This window comes from Oryza sativa, chromosome 3 (genome assembly GCF_034140825.1).
Source record: "Oryza sativa Japonica Group chromosome 3, ASM3414082v1".
NCBI classification, from domain to species: Eukaryota; Viridiplantae; Streptophyta; class Magnoliopsida; order Poales; family Poaceae; genus Oryza; species Oryza sativa.
In genome coordinates, this window is record NC_089037.1 from 32820290 (window position 1) to 32844350 (window position 24061).

The 24061-nt window shown below is 46.0% G+C and overlaps 5 protein-coding genes and 1 non-coding gene across 10 annotated transcripts; 3 read left to right on the forward strand and 3 right to left on the reverse strand.

Annotated features, from left to right (window-relative positions):
- Positions 1-1280: 1280 nt before the first annotated feature.
- Positions 1281-1354, reverse strand: TRNAE-UUC (transfer RNA glutamic acid (anticodon UUC)). The gene has a single exon. It is a non-coding gene; the product is annotated as a tRNA-Glu (tRNA).
- A 3342-nt stretch (positions 1355-4696) lies between these two features.
- Positions 4697-8734, forward strand: LOC4334249 (BTB/POZ domain-containing protein At3g50780). 5 transcript variants are annotated; one of them, XM_015777244.3, is made up of 5 exons: positions 4697-4908; positions 5142-5198; positions 5295-5414; positions 5895-6591; positions 7378-8734. In XM_015777244.3, the coding sequence occupies exons 4-5, from the start codon at positions 5965-5967 to the stop codon at positions 8317-8319; spliced, it is 1569 nt and encodes a 522-aa protein (XP_015632730.1). In that variant the 5' UTR covers positions 4697-4908; positions 5142-5198; positions 5295-5414; positions 5895-5964; the 3' UTR covers positions 8320-8734. The 5 variants fall into 5 exon arrangements, with proteins under 5 accessions (XP_015632730.1, XP_015632731.1, XP_015632732.1 ...); XM_015777245.3 differs by having other exon boundaries at positions 5326-5414; XM_015777246.3 differs by having other exon boundaries at positions 5151-5198.
- Positions 8735-9297: 563 nt separating this feature from the next.
- Positions 9298-10297, reverse strand: LOC4334250 (probable calcium-binding protein CML41). Its single transcript, XM_015772440.3, has one exon. The coding sequence runs from the start codon at positions 10158-10160 to the stop codon at positions 9603-9605; it is 558 nt and encodes a 185-aa protein (XP_015627926.1). The 5' UTR covers positions 10161-10297; the 3' UTR covers positions 9298-9602.
- A 949-nt stretch (positions 10298-11246) lies between these two features.
- LOC4334251 (cytochrome c biogenesis protein CCS1, chloroplastic-like) lies at positions 11247-14199 on the reverse strand. The gene is made up of 8 exons (NM_001418722.1): positions 13681-14199; positions 13317-13536; positions 13079-13190; positions 12729-13001; positions 12386-12651; positions 12138-12294; positions 11957-12040; positions 11247-11869 (listed from the first exon to the last, which is right to left on the reverse strand). Exons 1-8 carry the CDS (start codon positions 14102-14104, stop codon positions 11711-11713), a joined length of 1695 nt encoding a protein of 564 aa, NP_001405651.1. The 5' UTR covers positions 14105-14199; the 3' UTR covers positions 11247-11710.
- Positions 14200-18002: 3803 nt separating this feature from the next.
- Positions 18003-22134, forward strand: LOC4334253 (uncharacterized). The gene is made up of 2 exons (XM_015777641.3): positions 18003-21125; positions 21834-22134. Exon 1 carries the CDS (start codon positions 18065-18067, stop codon positions 18530-18532), a length of 468 nt encoding a protein of 155 aa, XP_015633127.2. The 5' UTR covers positions 18003-18064; the 3' UTR covers positions 18533-21125; positions 21834-22134.
- Positions 19947-21246, forward strand: LOC136355612 (homeobox-leucine zipper protein HOX9-like). Its single transcript, XM_066308406.1, has 2 exons — positions 19947-20509; positions 20830-21246. The coding sequence occupies exons 1-2, from the start codon at positions 20473-20475 to the stop codon at positions 21186-21188; spliced, it is 396 nt and encodes a 131-aa protein (XP_066164503.1). The 5' UTR covers positions 19947-20472; the 3' UTR covers positions 21189-21246.
- Positions 22135-24061: the final 1927 nt, after the last annotated feature.

Here is a 24061-nt window from a genome sequence, read left to right on the forward strand (position 1 = left end):
AGGATCGATCCAGTTCATGGGAGGAAGACAACGAGCGCGGCGAGGTGGTCTACGTGGCTGAAATGGAGGAGGCGGCGAGCGAACACATGGCGGCGGCGGCGGCAACGATGGCGACGCGGGCATGGCAACGCCGCAGCGAAGGGAGATACACGACCTCCACACCGCCGACGACGACGCCCTGTCCGCCGACGAAGAAGCTGACGATGGTGACGGCCATGACGATGGCCGGGATGCCGAACCCCCACCCCCACCAGCGTGCCAATGTCGATGGCCGGGATGCTCGACGAGGCGGAGGCGAGGTCGTCGAGGTGGAGGACTCGGCGGTGCTTGTAGACGAAGCGGCGGCGGCGGCGGCGGCGGCATCCTCGAGGTCGGGCGGGTGGAGGCTGCCCCTGCCCGCCACCGCCATACGGCACCACAAAGGCGGAGGCAAGGTCGCCGAGGTGGCCTCGTGGCAGCGGAGGCTTGCGCTCCAGCTCGCTAGCAGCTGCTGCCGCCTCTCCACAGCGTCCCTCTCCGCCTCCTTCGCCGGCAAGGCTCGCCAGCAGCTGCTGTTGCCTCTCCATCGCATCCCCCTTCGCCTCCGTCACTGGCGAGGCCATGGGGCTACCCCTTCACTTCCGTCGCCGGCGAGGCCATGGGGCCGCTTCGAAATCCTAGCCGCCATCGTCGACCGCGGCGAAGTGACCTCAGAGATGTCGTCGTTGACCGCGGCGAGGTAGTCGGCGGAGGTGGCGAGGTCGAGGGAGGGGAAGATGTCGGAGGACTCGCCGGCCACCTCACCGTCTAGGCTATCCCATATAGCGCTGCTCTAGACGCCATCCATGGAGGAGGACGAGGAGGAAGACGGTGAGCTGCTCGTGGTGGACATGGAGATGACCGGCGAGGACGAGCTCCTCTCCCTCAACGGCGGCGGCGGAGGACATGAAGGGCAATTTTGTCTTGTCATCCGAAGGAGGAGCGAAAATGATTTCGAAAATGCACAAAAGGGCTAAAATGGCAAAGTGGCGGTGAGCACACGCTTCATATTGGCATTTTAGCGAAACGTGTTTTCGTGATGGCATTATAGCCAAACCGTGTTTTGAACATGGCTAAATGTCCATTTTCTCGTTTTCATCCCACCACTGCCATACGGCAGACCAAACGCAACCGAATAGAACGGCATGAAAAGGGTGAATATGGGCCCTCTGAGGAAGCCCACTGCATCCCGAAGTGGGCCTTTGTACAGCGTCAGACTGAAGCCCGTGAGTGTGAAACCAAAAAAAAAACAAAAAAAATTGTTCCATTGCCGGGATTTGAACCCGGGTCGTCTGGGTGAAAGCCAGATATCCTAACCGGACTAGACGACAATGGATCTGTGTTGGGCTTCTGTTACGTTTCGTGTTATCAAGAGTATCACCATGGAGCAAAGGCGTGCGTGCCTACTTGCAACGACTCGATGGGATTAGCTGTTGCCACGAGCTAACAGTCCAACGGGTAGCGTCTACACGAAACTATTGGATGGAAAACAAACCACGACAATGTGGCACGCCACTTGACAGAGACCTTCACGCCAAGCACACGAACCCAACAAACCACGAGCGAGCGACAACGCAGCCGGCCGGGAAGCACGCGCGCGTGCGTCAAAACCCCCGTACGTCAGTACGTGTGTTTTTTCGCGACCACGAGAACGAGGAAAGTCGATCGAGCACAGCCCACAGCGCCAGCGCCCGCGTCACGCGCGCGTACCTCGAGTCGCCTTGCGGCCTCGCCTCGCCGGCCGCGTGGCGCGGCGCGGCACACGCGGACGCGGGACGGGTAGTAGACGAGAGGGGGAGCAAAGCGCCAACGCGGGCGCACCGCGAAAATCATGCATTCGTGCGCCCGTGCCGTGCGCGCGGGCGCGGCCCGGCTGCTGCTTTCCATCGCCCGCGCCGCGCGCGCCCCACATCACATGTGGGCGCTCCCCCTCCTCTCCAACGCGCGGCAAACGCCACTCCACGCCACGCCGCTACGCCAGCCCCGCTGCGCCCATGCACAAACGTGATGAGACCCCACGAGCTAAGTAACATGTCGTGCGCAAACACGATCACAATATTGAATATCACAGAACGGTAAGATGATACCCAAATATCAGATCTGATATCTACCAGATATCATGTACCATGCTAACTTTATCATAATCTCTAAAAACGAGACCTAGTATATACAAGATATCATGTTTGTTATCGAAAGTACAATGCTGATGTCAGCATGATACATAGGTACCGGATCTAATATCTACGGTGTATCATATTTGGTACCCTCGATATTATATTCGATACCTATTATGTTGATGTCAATTATTCCATTACCATGATACACCGTTACATAGTCTCTCATAACACAATCTGCTAGTACCAAGCACTGAAGCAGCACGGAACGTGTCAATGGCACTGGACTACTGGAGCTCTGGGAGGATAAGGAAAATAAATCAATAGTTGGTTGGTTCAACGTTGAGCAGATACAGTTCAGACCAACAACCAAGGTAATACTCCAGCTAGTACTCCGTAGTGCTTTTCCTGAACCTAGGTCGATCAAATCGGTCCCGTTCCACCCCAACTAACTGGACTCTAATATCTGCACTTACCAGAGGAAAGCTAGTTTTCCACTTTGATTAGCTGATCTGATCACCGACTTTTCTCTAAAGCAAAAGGGCATGGCAATTTGTAGCTGCAACGAACCGTGTTCACACACAAAGTCGATCGAAAACCAGGGCAGAAATTATTACGATCACTGAACATGACCGGCCATAGTAGCTGATCTGAGAGGTCAAAAGCATCGAGTCAAGGCGCTACCTTCTGCTGTTCAATTTGAACAACGGAAAGGAAAAGAAAAAGGAAAGAAAAGTTAAAAAAAAAAAGAGAGGGAAAGAGCGGTACAGATTTGAACCACATTTTTTTTTCTCGAACGCATTTGAACCACATATCTTTAACTGAACAGAAGCATCGACGCTGACACTCGTAACAAGCCAATGCCAATTTCGATCTGCAAACCGCGAAACAAACTCGCACGAACAATTGCTAATTCTATCTGATTTTGAGTACACACCGGGTTGTAGAACCGTGCAAAATTACGGTCAAAACTAACATTTCCTAGCTACTAGTAGATTCTAATTCCAAAGACATGCAACCCGTGCATTGCATTCTACTCCACTCTGCACACCCCCAATTCCTCCTCAGTTTTAGCAAGTTTTTTGGACCTGTGTTCCGAAACCAGAGTATATACCTCGAATTCCATGCATTCACAGGAGTATGCTTGTGAATGTCACCAAAGCTCAAAAACTCCAAAAGCAAATGTTACTGGTGTCAGGTCAAGCAAACGGTACAAGCCAGCATAGTACATACACTGGCTGCTTGCCAACTCCGATGGCATCTTGGATTTCTTGGTCTCTTGCAGGTTTTTGCCTTGTCATTGTCCTGTCCTGCTGCTCCCTACTAGGATTATGTCCCACACAACTCAAGACAAAGTTCAAATCTTTCTCCCTAAGAGCAAGTTTAATAGAATAGCCAACCACTAGCTCCAATTCATCTATATATAGTCAATCTAATAGCTCATTCATACAATAGTTACATACTACACTATCAATACTTGGTCCCACATGTCATACACACACTGCGTCTTGAAGTCCGTGCTACAGCTGGCTACAAATCTGTAGCCCGCTGCCCTTCTCTCTCCTTATTTATCTCCTTAAAATATGTTTGCAGCTGGCTTATAGCCTGCTATTGTACCTGTTCTAATGCTCACTCTCACAGTTAAGTACTATACTGTTCCCTAATGCTCACAGTTAAGTATCCTGTTTGCTCCAGGGTGCTAGCACCTACTCCATCCGTCCTTAAAAAAAAAGCAAACTCTAGGTTTCCGTGTCCAACTTTGACTGTCCGTCTTATATGAAATTTTTTTATAATTCGTATTTTCATTGTTGTTAGATGATAAAACATGATTAATATTTTATGCGTAACTTGTCTTTTTAATTTTTTATATAATTTTTTAAATAAGACGGACGGTCAAACGTTGTACACGGAAATCAGGGTTTGTTTTTTTTGGTACGGAGGGGGTTGGGCATGCATAATAGTACTACACTAAGATTATGCAAGAAAGAACGTGTCTTGCTGATGATGAGTTCTTCTGAAGCAACATGCCGACATGCTTCGAGGTTAATTTGATTGCAAGATTCTTTTATTCAGATGCATCCATGTATACATGCTTAAAGTAACAGAAAAATAATAATCTTGATGTGCTACCAGTAGTATTACTTTCAGTAAAAACCAAGTGAATATATGTATAATCCATCATGGTAATGGTAAGATCGAAACGTGCATGTGATGATCAAAAAGCTTTTTGGGGCGAAACAAACTGCCAGATAAATTACCCTTCTTCCAGCTCGGATGATCCAAGCGCCGAGGCTGGTGGTAAAAACAAAACGATCGCAGCATCCAAGAGTGGAGTAGATCTCACACTGACTACGGGCCCCACCTGTCACACACACTGAGAGACAGAGAGAGGAGAGGAGGAGCTCCTCTTCACAAGAACCAATGGAGATATACTGGTAAAGATAAGTTTTTTTTTTTACTCCTGGTTAAGTTAGGGCACTGTTAGAGTTAGCCAGTGAGGTGTCTGATGCGAGCAGAGGAGGACGAAGAAGAGCCAAGTCGCCAGCCACTAGCGTCTGTGCTCTGTGCTGCTGCCTGTACAAACAGGAACAGAGAGACAGAGAGAGAGCACCCAGAGCCAAGAGGGATAAAGGGGGAGAAGAAGCAAAGAAGCTAGAGGAGAGAGCTGGAGAAGAAGAAAGAAAAGCTAAGAGAAGAGAGATTTCAGAGAGGAGAAGCTCGCCATGATGGCCGGTGTGGTAGCTTGGATGGTTAAAGGGAGGACACCACTCGTCTGGTAAAGCTCAAAGGAAGCTGCTTTGTGCCCTTTTCCTTCCATTGCTTTCCCCTTGCTGCCTCTTTTCTTTGCCTTGCCTTCGTCTCTCTCTCTCTCTCTCTCTCTCTCTCTCTCTCTCTCTCTCTCTCTCTCTCTCTCTCTCTCTCTCTCTCTCTCTCTCTCTCTCTCTCTCTCTCCTTTTTCAACTGTGGGGGAGAAAGAAATGATGTGAGGTTCTTGTCATGCCTGGCTAGATGCTGCAGCTGGCTCATGATTAATACTGGCTGCTGCGGAGCTGTGGTGGGGAAGAGGTATTTTGTTCTCTTCTTGGCAATTTGTTCAGTCTGTGCCATTGTGTGACAGCTTGAACTTTTGAGGAGAATTCGTCCTGGTTTGCCCTATGGTAGGTGATTTTTTGGTGAACTGGTGATGTTGCAGTTCATGAATTTACTCAAGGATTGGGGCTTGGTGCGTGCCCGGAACTGAAGAGTGGAGGAGGATTGTGCTCAGTGCCTCTTCAGTCAGAGGTATGTTATTGTTAGCTCCTTTGGTCATTTTCCTGTTTGCACTTCAGTGTTCTTGCCTTTGTTAGTTTATTAAGAAAAGTTAGGACTGTTTGCTTGTGAGTTGTGAATTATGTTGAATTTGGCCGCTCTATAAGGTGTGATTTTCATTGGTCGCCGTTCCAATTCGCTGAAGATAGAGCGTCCTGTTTTCAGGCTCTGCAAATTTTGGTATTTGTGGTCGTTCATGTTAGGTTCCAAGCTTATGAATTTCCTAATATTTGGATTTAACTTAGAAACTGCAGTATCTGAGATGCAGGTTAGGAAAAGGTGGCTTAACTGAAAATTATGTATGTTCTATATGGTTTGCTTCCTGCTCATACAGTAGATACTCTAAATTGTCAGCTCTTCTTGTTTAATTACATACATTCACTATCATGACCATTTTAGCTAGTTGCTTAAAACTTGAGTTCACTAATTTTGCTCTTATGGATTGCTGCTCAGGTATATGAACAAGTGCTAGTTCTACAGTTAATATCAGACAAGTCATTGGCCGTAAGCTTCCTAAGGCAACATGACAGAGTTCAAGGTTGGGAGCCTTGATGCCCGAGCAACAAAGATCAGAAATGTCCCCATTGCTGTAACACCAGAAGGATTCTGGTGCTGCCCGTCGCAGGCCGTGCTCCAAAAGACAATGAAGAACCAAAATCAGCAGGCAAAGCCTAAAGGGGGTGCATCTCCTCTTGCATCAAAGGCCTCTTCGGTTCAGAGGGCGCCTACCATTTCATCAGAGAGAAGAGCGCATTCAACTCCGACAAGGTCTAGAATCAATTCGGATGAACAGAAGTGCGCGCCAGCGGAAAATTCAACACCCAATCCACCGAAGGTAGCGAATGATAGACCACAGAAGCAGCATAAGATATCTGTTGGATTTGGTCAACTTGAGATGAGTGATCTCAAGGTTGTGTTGTATGGCAAGGATGGTGTTGCTGTAAAGATGAGTGTTCACAGGAACATCCTTGCAGAAAATAGTACCTGGTTTGCTGATAAGCTCTCAAGACAATCCCCAATGTCAAGCATGGAGGTGCCTGATTGTGAGGATGTGGAGATCTATGTTGAGACAGTTGGATTGATGTACTGCAATGATGCCAAGCAGAGGCTTATCAAGCAAAGTGTTCCACGCGTTCTTCGGATCTTGAAGGTTTGCTGCAGTTAAATATTGGTTCTGTTTATTTTCTCAGTTTACTGAAAATCCATATAGTCATCAATTTTCCTTTTTCAACTCTCTAAGCTAATATGCAAAATGAAAAGGGGGTACGGTCCCAACTTTTACCATTCTGTCAGAATTTAATTTTACTTATCATCTAGCTTACTACAGTATTAGTCATATATCAAAATAGCCTTCCCTGTATTACAACTTTTGAAATTTCTACAAGCTTTTTGATATACAATCTACTTAAGTTGTCGTTAATGTCAGTCTTTTATGTCTATCCAACAGAAATATTCCCTAGAAGCTATTGTTATTTACTACCACTTGTAATTAATAATCTTTAATGTAAAAAAGAAGCATTGCATGTATTATATGCATGTCTGTTTCATGTTGTTACATCAAAGGGATATGGTCTTTTATGTCTTCTATACCCATATACTTCAATATGTCACTTAATAACTACAAGTTGACAAACTCTGAATAGAGCCCACAACTGATAAATATATCTTGCCATACCAGTTGGTGGGGGGTTGGAACAAAATCAAGCCAGGCAGGCTGCCATGCATTATTGTGTCAGTGCTTTATGGAGCAATTGTAAGGAAAAATTTTCCACAGATCAGGCCCACAGCATCCATGGGCCTTGGTCATCCCTCACCAATAAGACATCTCAATTAGGAGTTAGGACCAACCAATGTTGAAACTTTAGAAGAAATGCGCCTTTTGTTCTATACATTAGTTTGGTTGTTCCCTGTATAATGTTGAATTTATGATGTACAGGTTGCAGAATTATTAGGTTTCCAAGCATGTGTTTTGTCTTGCTTAGAGTACTTGGAAGCCGTCCCTTGGGTCGGGGAAGAAGAGGAGAATGTGGTATCATCTGTTCAGCATCTGCAAAGTGGGAATTATGGTGTTAGCCCAATACTGAAGAGGGTATGCTCTGACCTAACAAGCCCACCAAATGACACATTTGTGCATATCATAGAATTAGTCTTGAAGAGCGGCGAGGATAGAGGGCGCCGCGAAATGAAATCCCTGGTGCTGAAGCTTCTGAAGGAGAATAGCAGCTGTACCAGTACATCTGTGGATATCTATGCTGAGACTCTCTACAGCTCTTGCCAGAATTGCCTGGAATCCTTGTTGACCTTGTTTCGACAAGCGACTGCCGACGATTTTGCTGAGCAATCCTTAGACCTTAAAGAGCCAGTTTTTCGACAAATTGCTCTAGAAGCAGATAATCTCCTTTGGTTAACTGAGATTTTGGCCGACAGGAATGCTGCTGGTGAGTTTGCAGTCATGTGGTCTAACCAGGGTGAGTTGGCTGAGCTTCACTCCAAGTTACCAACCAAGTCGCGCCATCTTGTCAGCTGCGTCACAGCAAGGCTCTTTGTGGCAATTGGGAAAGGAGACATGCTCCCTTCAAAGGACACAAGGAAGCTTCTCTTGGATGTCTGGCTGCAGCCTCTCATGGATGACTACAACTGGTTACAGCATGGCTGCAGGTCATTTGACCGCAAAGTTGTCGAGGAAGGGATCGGGCGTACTATCTTGACACTCCCGCTCGAGGATCAGCAGACGATATTGCTTTCATGGCTCGGGAGCTTCTTGAAGGTTGGGGATAGCTGCCCCAATCTGCAGAAGGCCTTTGAGGTGTGGTGGAAGAGGACTTTCGTGCGGCCTTATGTTGAACAAGGGAATCAATCTCAGCCGGGTCGGAGTTGAGGTCTCAAGTGGTTATAGACTGCAAGAAAAAATTGTCATCTTTTTTCATGTAGAATATCACTGAGAAAGTAGTGGTAATGTCTTACTTTTTAGATAATGGGTAATGTCTTACTCGGTTTGCTGTTAGGGAGAACCCCAGGAAATGAAAACAAAATGGGGATGTAAATTAGTACTTATCTTGCAAGGCTTGAGAATATGTGCGCGTTGTGCTTCTGATGCTTCATTTTATCAAATATAAGTGAAGCTCTCTGAATTCTGGTTGCAGAATTTCTTATCTGCTTGTTACTATCATGACATCAGTTTGTTGCACTGCAATGAATATTGCAGCATTGTGCAATAGTAGCTTTTTTTTTACTGTAATATGGATTCATGTACAAACTCAATGTTTACAATGCAACTGTAAAGATTTCCCTGAGATGTGCCCTCTAAAATTTGAAAGAAAAACAACCTTCATATTTGAATTTTACTTAATTTACAGTTACCCAATCGAATTATACTATGTGAAAATAAAGTTGGTACATTTCCTTGTTATGTCGGCATATTGTTATCTGTCATTTCCAGATGATGAAACCATGGTCTCATTGTATTTCAAATGGTATTGCATAACCAATCAAAACTCAAAAGGGTGAGCGGAGTGAGTGATTGAAAAAAAAATTGTTATTTGTCTGTCCTATCTATTTGTTGTTTGTCTGTTCTTTTGTTTTCTTTTTAGCTCACTGGCTATCCTCTAGGAGTTAATACCAATATTTTTGTAACAAATCTAATAAATTTAACTGTGGTGGTTGGCATATTGAATTTTTTTGGTGTTTTTTTTTTTTGGGGGGGGGGGGGGGAGGAGTGTGTGCAAATTGTCTATTTTAAGAATATATTGGATCTATCCGGCTATATTTTAGAATATTTCAGTGTTTTTGGATAATAAGAAAAGGGTGCACGATCTCGACGATTTATTCCTGAACAAATACAGGTGAAGCCAAGAAATCAACTGTAACTGTTTCTTTTCTTTTGAAAGAAGGAAATCAACTGTAACTTTACTGATACACTGGATTAAGTGTGTGGCACACCAAACAACTCAAGATGACAACAACAAATTTGCTCCAGGCAAGCAAAAGAGCTCTGAAGAACTCTTCTGCCCTGTAAACAATCTGCAATGTGTCATCTGGATGCAGCAGACTTATCAACAACCTATAGTAGCAGTATAATTTTCTCAGGACTCTGAAACTGAAAAACACCTCGCTGAGTCACTCACTCGCTGTAGCAGCTTCAAGCTGAGGCATTCCATGGACTTAGCTCATCATCCTCTGGAACTCATGGAAGTCGAGGCCGCCGTCGCCGTCGACGTCGTAGGCCCTGATCATGGCCTCGCAGTCGGCGACCGACCGCTCGTCACCGAGCTGCGCGAGCACCCTCTGCAGGCCCCTCGCCGTGATCCGGCCGGCGGACTCGACGGCGTTGAACACCTCGAAGGCGCTCCTCAGGTCCTCTTCTTGGCTGTCACCTCTCTCCATCAGGGCAACGAATCCGGCGAAGTCGAGCATGTAGCCGGCGGCGGCGCCGCCGCCGCCCGGCGACGGCGCCGGCATCTCGTCGCCCATGGACGCGAAGAACGCGCTCAGCTCGGCGCCGGAGATCTTGCCGTCGTTGTCCCTGTCGAAGTGCTGGAAGATCCTGTGCAGCTCGCCCTGCCTTCTCCCCGACGACGACGAACGGGCGGCGGCGGCGGCGCCGCCGCCGCCGCGTGGGCTCGCCACGTCGGACTGCCCGCAGAGCAGCGGCAGGCCGAGCCTGAAGCTCCTCTTGCGCGACAGGCGCTTCGCCGGCTTAGGAACACTCGCGTTCGCCATTCAAGAAACCCAAGAAAATGTAGTAGAAAAGCTGTGTGGTCTTGTACACTTGTCAGCAAATGCCAAATTGCCAATGCAGCTATGGAAGAAGTGAAGAACAGGTGAGGTGTGCTCCTCCATTTATAGGTGTTGAGCAATCATCTTTGTGTGTGTGTTTTGACTTGACTGAATGCCATGATCACAAGGTAGTTAGGGCTGCATCTGCATGGCAACTAACCTTGCACAGTGCCTCAGATACTGTCAGCTTGGCATTATCTAACTCCCAACAGACAGTGCCATCACATGCTCATGATCCTCGCGCCGCCGCCCAACGAACAACGATATCTCGGAATCCGTGATTTAGTTATGAGTTCAAGATTCCGTTGGTTTGAATTAGTGCTAATTTGAGAGAGACCCTTGACCTGACGAGTGAGATTTCAGTCTTTCACTCAAAAAATTCAGTCTTTGCTGGCTTGCAGGTCTTCAGAAGCTGACAGGGAAGAGTAAACTGAATGCAGTGAAGCAGTGAGTGACTTGTGAAGAATTCAGATTCAGTAGACATTTCAGTTGGTCAGTGACTTCTCCTTGTATTTCAGAGAAGGGGGGAAGTATCTAAAAATAGGGAAGATCATTCAGTCCTAAATGATTTTCGGTGATCATGTTTTCATCAAATGCCCAGATTTGCATATTTCTTTTCAGTGGATATTGAGATCTGAAGAGAGATCATACCACGTTTCGGGGAGCAAGAAATCTGAAATCTTGGTACCACTCAATAATGAAGGAGAAAAAAACAATTGCAAAGCTTCCATGTGCCTCTCATGGAAAGCTTACATTAGGAACTGAGAGTGGCACATGTCTGTGTAGCATCACCACATGGCAGTAGATGTGACCGGTTAATTAGTTATAGATAAATGACCTACCTGAAACTCATGATTGGGTTCAAGCATCGAAAATGACCGGTTAGAAGAATCTTTGCTTGTTAGTTTATGTTCATCCTTGATTTGACCGGTATGGAAAATGGTATGTACCAACGTGATCTAGATGGACCTAACAAAACAAGGTACTCCATTGATGCTCCAATGTCACCACACCGACCACAGCAATAATGATTCTCGTTGACAATACACCTTCCATTCCTATCTCAATGCAATACTGCCATGGAGGTATTTACACACATATCTCAAAAACCAACCAACCAATCAAGCATCTATTGTAATATATAAGTTTGTATGATTTTCTACAAATAGGCTCCCAAAAACAGTTACAAAACCAGCTCAAGGAGGGTACATCTAGTAATTTGGCACATTGTTCTGTTGTAAATTTGTTATGTAGTTACATTGTCAGTTCAGTTTCTTCTCGGTATATTGTATCATGACCGTCTGATAAACAAAATATTGCTGTGTGCCGTTTTGGGTTGTATACAGAGTGGGATCAGTTGAATCATAGCCTATCTTCCACCGAAAAGACGGTATAATTTTATGTCCTCGAAGATGATTTGTGAAATCCAGCCTCAACCACAAGTGAACATTTGCAAATTTTTTCGAACAGCCCAATCTCAAAATAAAAATTCCTTAAGTAGCACTTTGTTTACTATCGATTTTTTTCTCATTGACGCTAATCAATTCTGGCACCTTATCAAGTAATCTGTTCATCTCTTCTGAAAATTCAAGCTTGGCTCGATTTGTCTTTCCTCCGATGACTACTGTACTTCCGTCTTGCAATGCCCATATCTAGACAGAAATCAAATCGTAAATCTGTAGCAGTTTTACAATACTTATATTTCAAAAATAATCATAGGAAGTGCCATATGCACACACCTGAGAATGTGAAAGATAACTAATGCAGGTCGTTAACATGAGTGCACCAAATCCAGCATACACAATAGGAATTCCTGGATCAGTCTGATGGCAAGGGAAATAAATACAAGGCACGTTTAATGATATATCAAACATGTACAAAATTTCTGCAAATTCAAAACAATTTATCAGGAGCACTGACCTTAAGATCGAGACCGGTGCTACCGATGGCATCTTCAATAACTATTTCGTTACCATCTATTTCAATCGGTAGTTTTGAGCTTGGCCGACGAACCCCCACAAACTTACCCTCTTGATCATACAACACAATAGACTGCAGATCTCGAGCAAGCATCGATCTACAAGCCATCAAGAGAAGAAGTTAATAGCTTATAGGGAATGTGTCCAGTTTATCATTTAGCTCCAAACAGGGGAAGTGTTAAAACTTACATTCCTTTGACATTGGAAGAACCGGAGTTTTCAAGTGGCAACAATGTTCCAAATAACTTCTTATCACCATTCAATTTCAAGGGGGCCATGGCCAAATTGAAAGGACCTTCACCATTTTTCTTTACTTGCAATGCTGAAAATCCCCAATCGGTTTGGTAGATTGTGACCCCACCATACCTCAAGGGGTCGTTCACTTTGATAGTCTTCCTCATGACCTCTTTGCCATCAAGGTCGAAAAGTGAAAGATCGCTATAGAATTGTGAAACCTGGAAAGCCAAAAATATTTGCCACATGTAAATCTGACATCACACAAGCATATGAAATGCTGGGCAAAATTGACTACCTCTCCACTATCATAGTACTCCATGTAGAACCGATTGACATGGACTTCAGTATTAAAAACATCAGGCACAAAAGAGAGAACTCCTTTAGGTTTCATCACATCTCCGATTACAAAGTTCAACCCTTGGGGTACATCCACCGATCCTTTAAAGCTCCCTGTTGCGCTAAGCGTGGCACCTGCCATGATGAAAATCATAGCTATGTGCACACCGATAGGCGCAAACCGACCAGCCAGTCCTTTGAAAGCATACAGAGATGGACCCTTAGTGAATACCTGAAACACACATCAAACACACATGATTTAAATGCATATCGGAGCAAATGAAATGCACAGAATGTGACTAAAATCACCTCATATCCATAACCCATCAATATAACTCCTAAATCCTGGATGGATGCGCGGGGAAGTGACTCCGCAAATTCTTGCTTCCGGATGCTTCCTGCTGAATGCATGAACGACCATCTGCAAGAAACAATTGATCAGCGCTTGCAATTATCTACAAGTATAACTCATGTTCTGAATTCTGATCAGACAAACTATCATTATCAAGAAGAGAAAACCTGCACATCAGAAAATGGCCATTTCTACCTTCTGGCAACCTTGACAATGGGGATTTGAGTGGTGTAAGTGCAGGCCATGAGCGACGCCGCGAGCAGCGCGAGGAGGCCGAGGAACACCGGCGAGGAGAACATGTGATCGAACCCGGGAGTGAGGATCCACCTCCACGTGATGAACCCGAACACCGGGTTGTCCTCGGGGAACTTCTCGAAGTAGTAGCTCGGCGCCTCCCCTTGATCAATCACCGTGCCTGCAATTGCAAATCGCAAATTGCAAATTGCAATCACAATCATGAATAAAAAAAAACAGCAATCACATACTGGCAAATGGGCAATCCATTCCGGAGAAGCTAAGCTAGCGAATTCGAAGTAGTATCAAATAAGCAGCGAATCACCTAAGGCCATGAGCGCGGCAATGGCGAACATCTCGGAGATGGCGAGCGGGAGGTTGGAGAGCAGCGACAGCGTCCTCTTCGTCAACCTCCTAACCAACCCCAACGCGGCGTTCTCCTTCCTCCTCGCCACCTTCCCCTCCCCCTCCCCCTCCCCCTCCCCCTCCCCGCCGCCGCCGCCGCCCCGCTGCGAGACCGGTGGCGCGGCGTCGAAGAACACGACCTGCTTCTTGGCCTTGCCGGTTCCAGCAGGTATGGCCTCGCGCTTCACCCCACCGCCACCGCCACCGCCGCCCGTCCTCCGCGCGTCGCAGGAGACATGGACCCGCCTGCGCGGCGGCGCGGCGGCGGGGAGGGGGAGGCGGGGACGGTGGTGGGACCTGGAGGCGGTGGGGTTGAGGAGCAAGTAGCAGGTCGGGGAAGGCATGGCGGGGTGGAGGAGGGAGTGACGACGACGACGAGGAGGCGCATCCGCATCGCGTCCGTTGGCTCCCCCGCGCCCGCGCGAAAAATAGGGCGGTTGATGTGGATAAGGCGCGCGTCGGGTCGTACGTGGAGCGGCGAAGACGAAGGCGTATGGGAGGAAATTATCTTGCAACTGGGCCGGATATTTCGAGGGATTAACTAAGGGCCCATGATGTGAACAACGACGGCCCTGGATAGATGGGCCGGTTGCAAGGGTCCAGTCTTCATTTCATGGTCTGACTAGTATTTCTTGCCAGTGGCAGAGGACGGAAAAAATAGTAGGTGTGGCCCATGGACTAGCGCGAGAATTCGAGCAGAACAAGAAGTAAGGGGAAAAAAACAATCTCAATGCCCGATATTATATGACGCAACATTATCCCATCATGACACAATCTCAAGCATGGCAACAAGCACTAGTCCAAAGTTCACAATTTATCATCCATTTGCCAAAATTGTAAATAGAATAGGCATTCAAAAATACCTCAAGATTCCAGCGTTCAGTAACACATATAGGAACAAGTGAGGATAGTAGATAAACATGTAGAAACTGCAAAACAAATAGCAAAAAATAAAGATTGATTAGTATATTATATACTTGAGATTGATAAGGTAAACAGCTATGAGTGGAATAAAATGTAAAAGCATACCAAACATAAAATATTTAATTGCTTCTAGGTCTAGGAGATTTAGGCAATTGCATTTGCCTAGTTTTCTTTTTATGAAATGCTTTTTTGATTTTTTGAAAATCAAGTCCTTTGAATATATCTCTCTCAATGTTCTGAAATTGTCAAAAATTCAAGAATATGTACCTCTTTTGTGAAGCCAATGCCTTTCCTTTTCTCTTTCTATCCATTTTGTGTTGATTTCTTCAGTTGAATCCTTCTCTTTCTTTTGTTGTTTGCTCGGCCTGCCTGCAGCCTGCCTCTGCCTGGCACCGCCCCGCCGCACCCACCCTGCCGCCTGCGGGCTACCGGCGGCCGTTAGCCCGCTCCCCTCCTCGAGGCCGCCCTGCGCGGCAGCGCCGCCGCCACACCGCACGGCTGCCGGCTGCCGCTTCCCTCCGCGACCGCGAGCAAGCCCGCCGCGCCGCCGCACGCCGGCGCGCCCGCTCCCCTCAGCGCCGTGACGCCGTTGAATTTCACCGATTTGACTAGGTGCTCGGATTGGAGAATTGGGGAAATAGGGATTAGGGTTTCAAGGTCATGGTCCCACTCCCATTTACACAAAAACAAGTCCAATGGGCCTAATTGGGGTGGGGGGGGGGGGGGGTTGGGTAGGTGGGAGGAACAAGCTATGGTGAGTGCCACACCTTGCCCTACCGAGCCCTCCGCCCCTGTTTCTTGCCTTTCTTCTTACGAAAAGAGTATTTCTTCGCATATGTGTCTGCGTATAATGAAAATGGGAAAATGTGTAACTCTTTTTATATTATACGCAGTCACATACGCGAGCGTACACCACTACATAAGTAACACCACATTCACACCCCTGTGAATACGCTCCTAACATATACTCAGAGGGATATAAAAACCTGCGGTACATCTCTAATCTCACTAATTACATGTTAGAATCACACCTACATGTGCGCAATATTTGTAGGCATCAATATTAAAATCCTGGTGGGTGAAGTCATGCATACAGAACTACACCATCCCATTAATTATACTTTTCCCGAGAAAAGGTGTAACTTGGCTCTCATTTCTTTTCGATCAATTTGGTCACCACAAGTTTTGGGGAAAGTTTAGCCACTAGGAAGTGTGTGATTCTGTCCATTTCAAAAGGTGTACCCCCCTTGATGGAATGAGTTGGACATCGTCATGACCGAACAATACAAAACCTTATTATATTTCGAATTTTGAACAGGTATTAGGTGAGTCAGTGTTATAAAAAAAATTGTAAATGGAACTAGCGCATCCGTGTGAGCGACGGGGGCTTATGCATGGTGTTCTTCCGTCTGAATTGATCGGAAGAAAAACTGTCTCCAGCAGAAACGTCCAGTATTATCGAGAAAGTCAAGAAATCCCCTCCTGTCAATCCGATCGAGCTACGGAAGCACATAAACACGGCCGTCTCTGTCATCGTACCAGTCACCAGTCCACGCCGGTTCAACAGTTAATGACGCTCCCGTCAGCTGAAAGGTGCCTGCGCCCCTGCAAATCATTCAGCTGCTGCTGCATCCTGTCGATCTCACGCTTCGTTGAACCAACCGACAGCACGGCGGTGACTCACCCCGGCGACTCCGCCGTCATCCAGAACCAAAAAAAGCCGTCCTACGCAGTTTTACGTGCTACTACTACCGTCCCAAAATAAGTGTAGTTTTAGCACTATTCATATTTAACGTTTGACCGTTTGTCTTATTTAAAAAAAAATTATAATTAGTATTTTTATTGTTATTATATGATAAAACATAAATAGTACTTTATTTGTGACTAATTTTTTTAATATTTTTTATAAATTTTTCAAATAAGACGGATAGTAAAAACGCTAAATACGGATATTTATAGATACACTTATTTTAGAACGGAAGTAAGTACTAAAATTGCACGTATCGAATTCAAACCGAACCTCTGATCGCATCGAAGCTTCCATTGCCACGTTGTGTCTTTGGACTGCAGAGACGTGCTCCTACGCGGCTCTTGGGGCTGGAACCCGCGCCGCCGGTTTCGAGCGTCGTCGGGCGGGCGTTCGCTCACCGCGGCTCCGTCGCCACCGGCGGCGCGCGGCACTCGCGCGCGTTTGCCCAACTGAATCAACTGAAGTGATGAGTTTTCTATTCCAAAATACTATATGACGTGGTAGATTTTCCTACAGCGTTTAATTATTTATCTTATTAAATATTATTTATTTTGTTATCACTTGTAGCACAATATTATTTTATGATTTTGAAATGAAGGTACGTACGGCATCGAGTAGTTTCTTCAAATTTCCTTGTCGAGGCTGATGGATAGGTTTGCTGCCTGCCAAGATTTAAACAAGCAAGCAGGAATCCCGTTTTCTAACAAAAAAAGCGAGATTGGTAGTATTTCTATATTTTACTACCAGTTGGCGCACCACGCAGGATGAAAATATTTGTAAAAGGCGACGGCCCGCTCCAGCGGTCCAGCCATGATAGCAACTCCTCTACTGCACAGTAGTGCGATGAAACTGATGATGATTTGTGTGTACTAATTCCACTGAAACTTTCAAGGCTAGCAGTAACAACAACTGTAAAACCAATCAGCAACCCAATCCAACCTTCCTCCGTCCGACCAGGGCATGTAAAATTCTGTCACGAACTGTGTACCGGATGCCACGTCACACAGTTGTCTCTGACTCTGTGACTCACGCGCCGCCATCTAGAAGGATAACAGGAGCACGAGAGTGAGTGGTGGGCGCGCGCGCGCACACAGGTCTTTCTCAATTCTCCCCTTTCCTACGCAGTTTTCGCCCACCGCCGCCGACGCCCCTCCCGTCCCGTCTCCTCTTCTCTTCTTCCGCACCCACCGTTGTTTTGACCCTGTTTTCACAAAACAAAAATTTTTTCACTCATCACATTAAATGTTTAGACATATACATAGAATATTAAATGTGAAAAAAAATCAATTACATAATTTACGTGTAAATTACGAAACGAATCTTTTAAGCTTAATTGCGTCATGATTTGACAATGTGACGTTACAATAAACATTTGCTAATAACATATTAATTAGGTTTAATAAATTCATCTCGCAGTTACCTGGCAGAATCTATGATTTATTTTGTTATTAAACTACGTTTAATATTTTAAATGTGTATCCGTATATCCGATGTAACACAAAATCCAAATTTTTTCCCCATCCATAAACAAGGCCATTGTATAAGAGGCAGCCCTACCCTCCACCGGTGAGAGCTCCACGTCTCCAACCAAATTCCATCGTCTTCAACCCAACCCAACCCAAACACCACCATGAGCAGGGGGAGGAGCAGGCTGAGCTGGCTGTGGAGGGCGCCGGCGAGGGCGCTGGGGAGGGCGCGGGACATGTACGTGCGGGGGATGACGGGGTGCGCGCGCTGCGTGCCGGCGGACGCCGCGTTCGGCTACCCGGTGTTCGTGCCGTCCTCCGCCGCCGCCTCGATGAGGAGCAACAGCTTCGGGTCGGACTCGCGGTTCGGCGGCGGCGCCGACGACGACCTCCGGGAGCTGATCCGCGCGGCGTCGCAGAGGCGCGCCGCGGAGCAGGAGCGGGAGGCGCGGGCCGTGGCCAGGAGCCAGAGCATGGCGTCGGGGATCTCCATGGCGCGGATCGACGAGGACGCGCCGTGCGAGGAGTTCGGCGACGCCGGCGTGATGCACTACCCCAGGAGCCAGAGCTGCGTCGGCGGCGTCGGCGGGAGGATCGCTCACTGTCACAGGAAGGTGGCGGCCTTGGCCTGAGCTGCTGCCCGCCGGTCGTGCTCGCGACGGTGTTCATCGCCATTAATGGTCTTCTCTGGAGGTCTAGTAGCCATTCAAACTTTGGGATTTTGCGTTTGTAAATATGATTTTTGTTGAGAATTCGTGAGTCGTAATTGCTATTTTTGCTGCTGCAAAACAGGGGCAAATGCAAGAAACTGAATAGTATTTTCGGAATTGCTATATGTCACGCAAAAGTTAGCTTAACTTAGTTTTTTTTTCCCTTTTAGCGTATGGTTTAATAATTCACCTGTCACGTTACGCACTCATCTATCCAAATCCCCCACGTAAGCATACACCAGTTCGTTAAACAAAAAACAGCGCCACCAGCTTGGTATGGCCACGTCTGAATTGAAAGCAGGACTGCAGCTTGCCAATTGAGTACGCCTAATCCAATTAAGTGCCAAATTGTAGAAAATTAACGGCCAAACTGTAGCTAAATTTATGTAGCACAGTGGAGCAGTGGACTTCATTCTGGAATGCACCTATCATTAGTCAAAGTACACTAGTTCGGCTTCATCATTAGTCAACGGCAACATCTAAATATGAGCCAAACGTCGGCTGCCCAATGGCTCATTTGAAACATAGGGGGTGGATTTTAGAAATACGTAAATAGGAAAATTTGTAGAAGTGAGATGTCAAATAAATCCGGCAGACATAGAAAAGACAGAAATTTACAAAGTGTTTGGATAGCTGATAAGGACAATAACATAGGATTTTTATAGGTTTTAGAGAGAGAAGAGAGACAGAGCATTGGACTTCTCGAAGAAAAAAAAGTTTGGAGCTCCTATTCAAAATTCCCTATGGAATTGGAGTATAGGATTGCAATCCAAATGAATTTTCCTATGTTCAATCCTATATTCCAAATAACCTAGCAAGGAAATTTTCCATACGATTTAAATCATTTGAAATCATCAATCAATAACTCCCCTAACCCCACCGTTTTTCTCCTTTTTTTTGAATTATTTTTAGGCTCCTTGTTTAATTTAGACGTTGTCTTTTACTGTTTTGGGCTCCTCATGCAGATTAGCTTGACTGCTAATAAGCAGTTTTCGGTTAGTGTACTGTTCAAAGATTACTAAGCTTTGCCTTGTGTCCGGTACCATCAACCGGGTGTTGGATGTTTATGCCGTGCATGCAGGGCACGTATGCTCTATGCGTTTTTTCAAAAAAACTCTCAATCCTCTAGGAAACAACGAAGCAGTCCTCCTGGAGATTCATCCTTATTCTAATTTTTACTAAAAAAGCCTTACCTTTATATGAAATACAATGTGAAGAAGAGAAAATTCGGATTTTAGGGACAGCGCTGTAATCCCAAAAAGTACGAGGGCATTCTAAAAAAACAGATCCTAATCCAATCCCTCCTCTTTCTCTGCTGCCAACCCATCCCCAACACGCAACATCTCTCTGCCCAATCCTCCTCCCGGCCAATCCGCCATCCCCATCCCCGGCCAATCCATGCGGCCTCCTCCTCCCGGCCGGGGGCAAGGACGGCGCCGGCGTTTACAAAGACGACGGAGCAAGGGGACGACAACATTGCCGCCCTCCACCATGCCTCCTGTGCTGCCCTCCTCTACCATGATGGCCTCCTCGACCTTGTGGTTGCGTCCACGGGGGGAGGGAGGAGGCGGCACCCGCCCGAGCTGCCGCCGGTGCTCCCCTCCTCCTTCTCCATCCACTTGTGGTGACGGCGGCGGCGGGTGGAGGGACGCCCGCTGAATCCGCCACCGGTTCTCCTTCCCTCCTTGTTCTCCCTCCACTTAGGCCGGCGGCGGCGGTGGTGGCGGGGGGAGGGCAGATCCGGCGCCCGACGCCGGCGGATCCGCCGTCGTGCCCCCTCCCTTCCCTTGTGGCGGCAGTGGCGAGGGTACCTACGTTGGCGGCAGAGCCGGCTGCGCGTCTGCCGCCGATGCCCTTCCCTCATGGCGGCGTCGGACCGGCCGCCTGCGCAGGACTGCCGTACGTCTTCCCCCGTCGCCGCGTTGCCTCTCCGTCCTCTCCTCCGCAGCTTCCCAACCGTTCCCCTCTCAACTCTCGACCTCTCCTCTCTACGTGGAACACCATGACCGTCGCCGCCGAGGTCGACGCATCCCCTGACGGAGAGGAGAGGAGGAAGCAAGCTTGCAATCGCACAACCATCTATCGATTTCTCCCTTCCTTCTCTTTCTTCTTTCTTTCTTTCGTTTCCCCCTCTCACATGTCAGGTTATTTTTTCTCCTCATCCTCTCCGGATGATTTCACTTTTGCTCGAAATCTCTCAGGTTGTTGTTGTGTTGAAGGTGGCGAAGGGGGAAACTTTGGTGGTGGTGGTGGCCGGAGTGGAGGATGGCGGCAGCGGTGGCGATGCCCGATGCGGAGCGGCAGCGGCAGTGACGGCAGCGGGTACGACAAGGCCGGGATGGACTCCGGCAAGTACGTGCACTACACGCCGGGTCAGGTGGAGGCGCTGGAGCGGGTGTACGCCGAGTGCCCCAAGCCCAGATTCTCTCGCCGCCAGCAGTTACTCTGCGAGTTATCCATCCTCGCCAACATCGAGCCCAAGCAGAAGATCAAGGTCTGGTTCCCAAAACAGAAGGTGAGCAAAAGCATGCAGGGATATACTATCAAACTGGTTTGCCTTTTGTGTGTCTGGCTGTGAAATGTTCTGGACAAATTGGTTGACAATGGAGCAATAGCAATAGTAGTGTTCAATTGTTTGCCTTGGTTGTGCATACTCTGCTTCAACTATATTTAGGAATTGCAAGTCTATGTATTTATTTGTTTTGCTTCCTTTCTTGCATAATGGAACAACCTTTATATAATCAAGGAAGAATACTGTACTTACCAGAGTATGTGCCAGATTAAGCCATCCATTAATTAGATGCTGAAGTAAACTATATGACTATATTGCGATGTATTCTAATTCCACTACTTACAAAACTGTAGGGTATAAGATTTGCTTATTTTTAGAAGATAGGCTAAACGAGGGTCATTTAGGTCACATGGCCAAACTAAGACACATATACATAACGTATTATCATGCATCTGATAGTAATGCAAAACAATGCAGTACTATTTACTTTCACTGCAGGTATTTAGGCTCTATCTTTTATTTTTCTCAAGAGGCACTTAACATGATATACAAAATTTGAAGAGTTACATTTTTTAAAAAACTTCTATGAGTTCTGCCTAAATGATTGTTATCCATGGTGTGCCTAAATAATTGTTCGATCTAGAGGTGATCCAAAGATTCGTCTATATTAGACGTAACAATAATGCAGTGTTTTTTTTGTTTATTTTTTAGCCTACAAATGTTTGACAAGAAGAGGATGAAAGAGTGACATAGGCGAGCTCTGTAGCATATATAGAATGTTTGCTATCCACTGGTACATCTTTAACCCGAGCCTACCTACTGTATAGATGTGTTTAGTACGTGCTTACTATGCTTAATTTTGGGGATAATATAGTACGACGTGTAAGAAAATTCAGAACTATGTTGTATGCTCTAGCTGAATTTGTTTACTTCCTACAAAAAAATGGATGAACTACTGATCCAGTTCATGTTGTGATCCTCCTCCAAGGAGTTTTTTTTTGTTTCTTTGCTATCTGAAAGATTCCTTTTTTTTTTTTGCTTTGTTGAAGTGGAAGGAGCTCATTGGTGTACCTTTGTTGAAATGGCTCCTTTGCATCCTCATTGTTTCACATGTCTGTTTCATTTCCGTTTTTAAGGGACTGGCCTTATTAAAGGTTGTTTAAAAGCTTGAACAAGACTTCTATTTGATTGATCTTTAGTCCCTATTTTACCTACCAGGTGAATTGTCGCCTCGGGTAAGATATTGCTAACAGGGAATTAACTCTATTTCATTGCCTTGTAATTAACTTGTTATACTAAATCAGAAGATTCTCCGGAGGAGGGGATCAGGGGGAGAAGAAACCAAAGAAATGGCAGCAACCCTCTTTTTTCCGGAGGCGATACATTGATACTACTTCGATAGTAGTAGCAGTAGTAGTCGTCGTCTATATGGATATAGAACGCTACAGAGTTCACTACTGCTTTAGCTATTGATACTACTTCAATAGTAGTAGCAGTAGTAATATTTTGGAACTAAACACGGTCATATATATAAGCAACTGCAACGAGGCTATAGGGTCGTAAACAATTCACTGACACGTACCGGGCCTCTCCATGTTTCATGAGACACACGTCATACATGTAGCATGAATTATGACGGTAACAGTACACTATTCACTATTTATATAATCTTGGTGGGCCACAGAAGCCGGTGGAGAGTGTCAAAGTTTACAAGAAGACTCATCTCCCAGCTAAGGAAGCATATTTTCTGCATCAAATCCTCTTTTTATGCAAGCAAATTAGGCATTAATAAGTATGTTGTTGATTATATGATAAACAACTTATACTATGAACAAATAAAATGCATCCGTATAAGCCGACTCTGTTTACTTGCAACCTGTACACTAACCATTTTAACTGTGCGTTTTTTTAATCCATGTAAACAATTTGCATGCTCGCCAAGTGTTGCATTCTCTGTTTTACAGACATGCTACCTGCCCTTGCAACTGTTTAGTGAAGAATTTTAGATATCTACTCGGCTAATTCCACACGAAACACACCTTCCTCTTCATTATATCATCTCCACTCATTGACATACGTATCTAAACCCGGAAAGGCAAAGTTAACTTAAGCGTAAAGCCCAGAACTAATAGCCCACCGATAAAATAACTTTTCAACACGTACATAGGCTGGTGAATTGTACTCTTCACAGGCTGAGCTGAACCTTAGGTTGGCTCTAAGTTTGTCTCTATTAGCATCATGGATAAATGCACAAACCATTAGACAAATATTAATTACTCGTTGCAATTTTATTTAATATACGTTCTGCATAATAAACCTATTGGTTCTCGTTATCAAACCCATTTACAACTAAACTCTGCTTTTTTGACCAATCTCTGTTGTCCTTACATCACATGTTACCATTTGCTTTTTCAAACTGCCCCATTTTCACCTGCCCTTACTTCATAAAAAAAATCTTTCCCAATTTCTGTTAAACAAAAAAGCCCCATATCATACTGTGTTGTTCAATCAAATTAATATACATATAATATACCATAGCGTAAGGTCTAACTGAACTTGATTACGTACACTTCTACCTACGCAAGTGTTAGCGTGCGCGGCGTGGCGCCGCGCTCGCATTTCTAGTTTATAAAACAACTCTCCATTCCAAAGGCGCCCTAATTGGACCGCCACATATGTTTTAATCGCGTCTAGCCCACTGAATGTAGTCCTCAAGTATGCTAGGAATAGGTTCACTTTATGTCCACCTTAAAATCATTCGAACTGATGTGTCTCTCAACTTGTAAACTGGTGTGTCTGAGGTCCAGGAGCAGTATAGGGGCAATATAGTATCCGGTTTTGACTAACGTGACAAATTAATTAATCCCCGCACCAAATCCGCAGCCTCGGTATTTGCAACATTGCCCTACACCTCCACGTCGCCCTACAAGTTGAGAGAG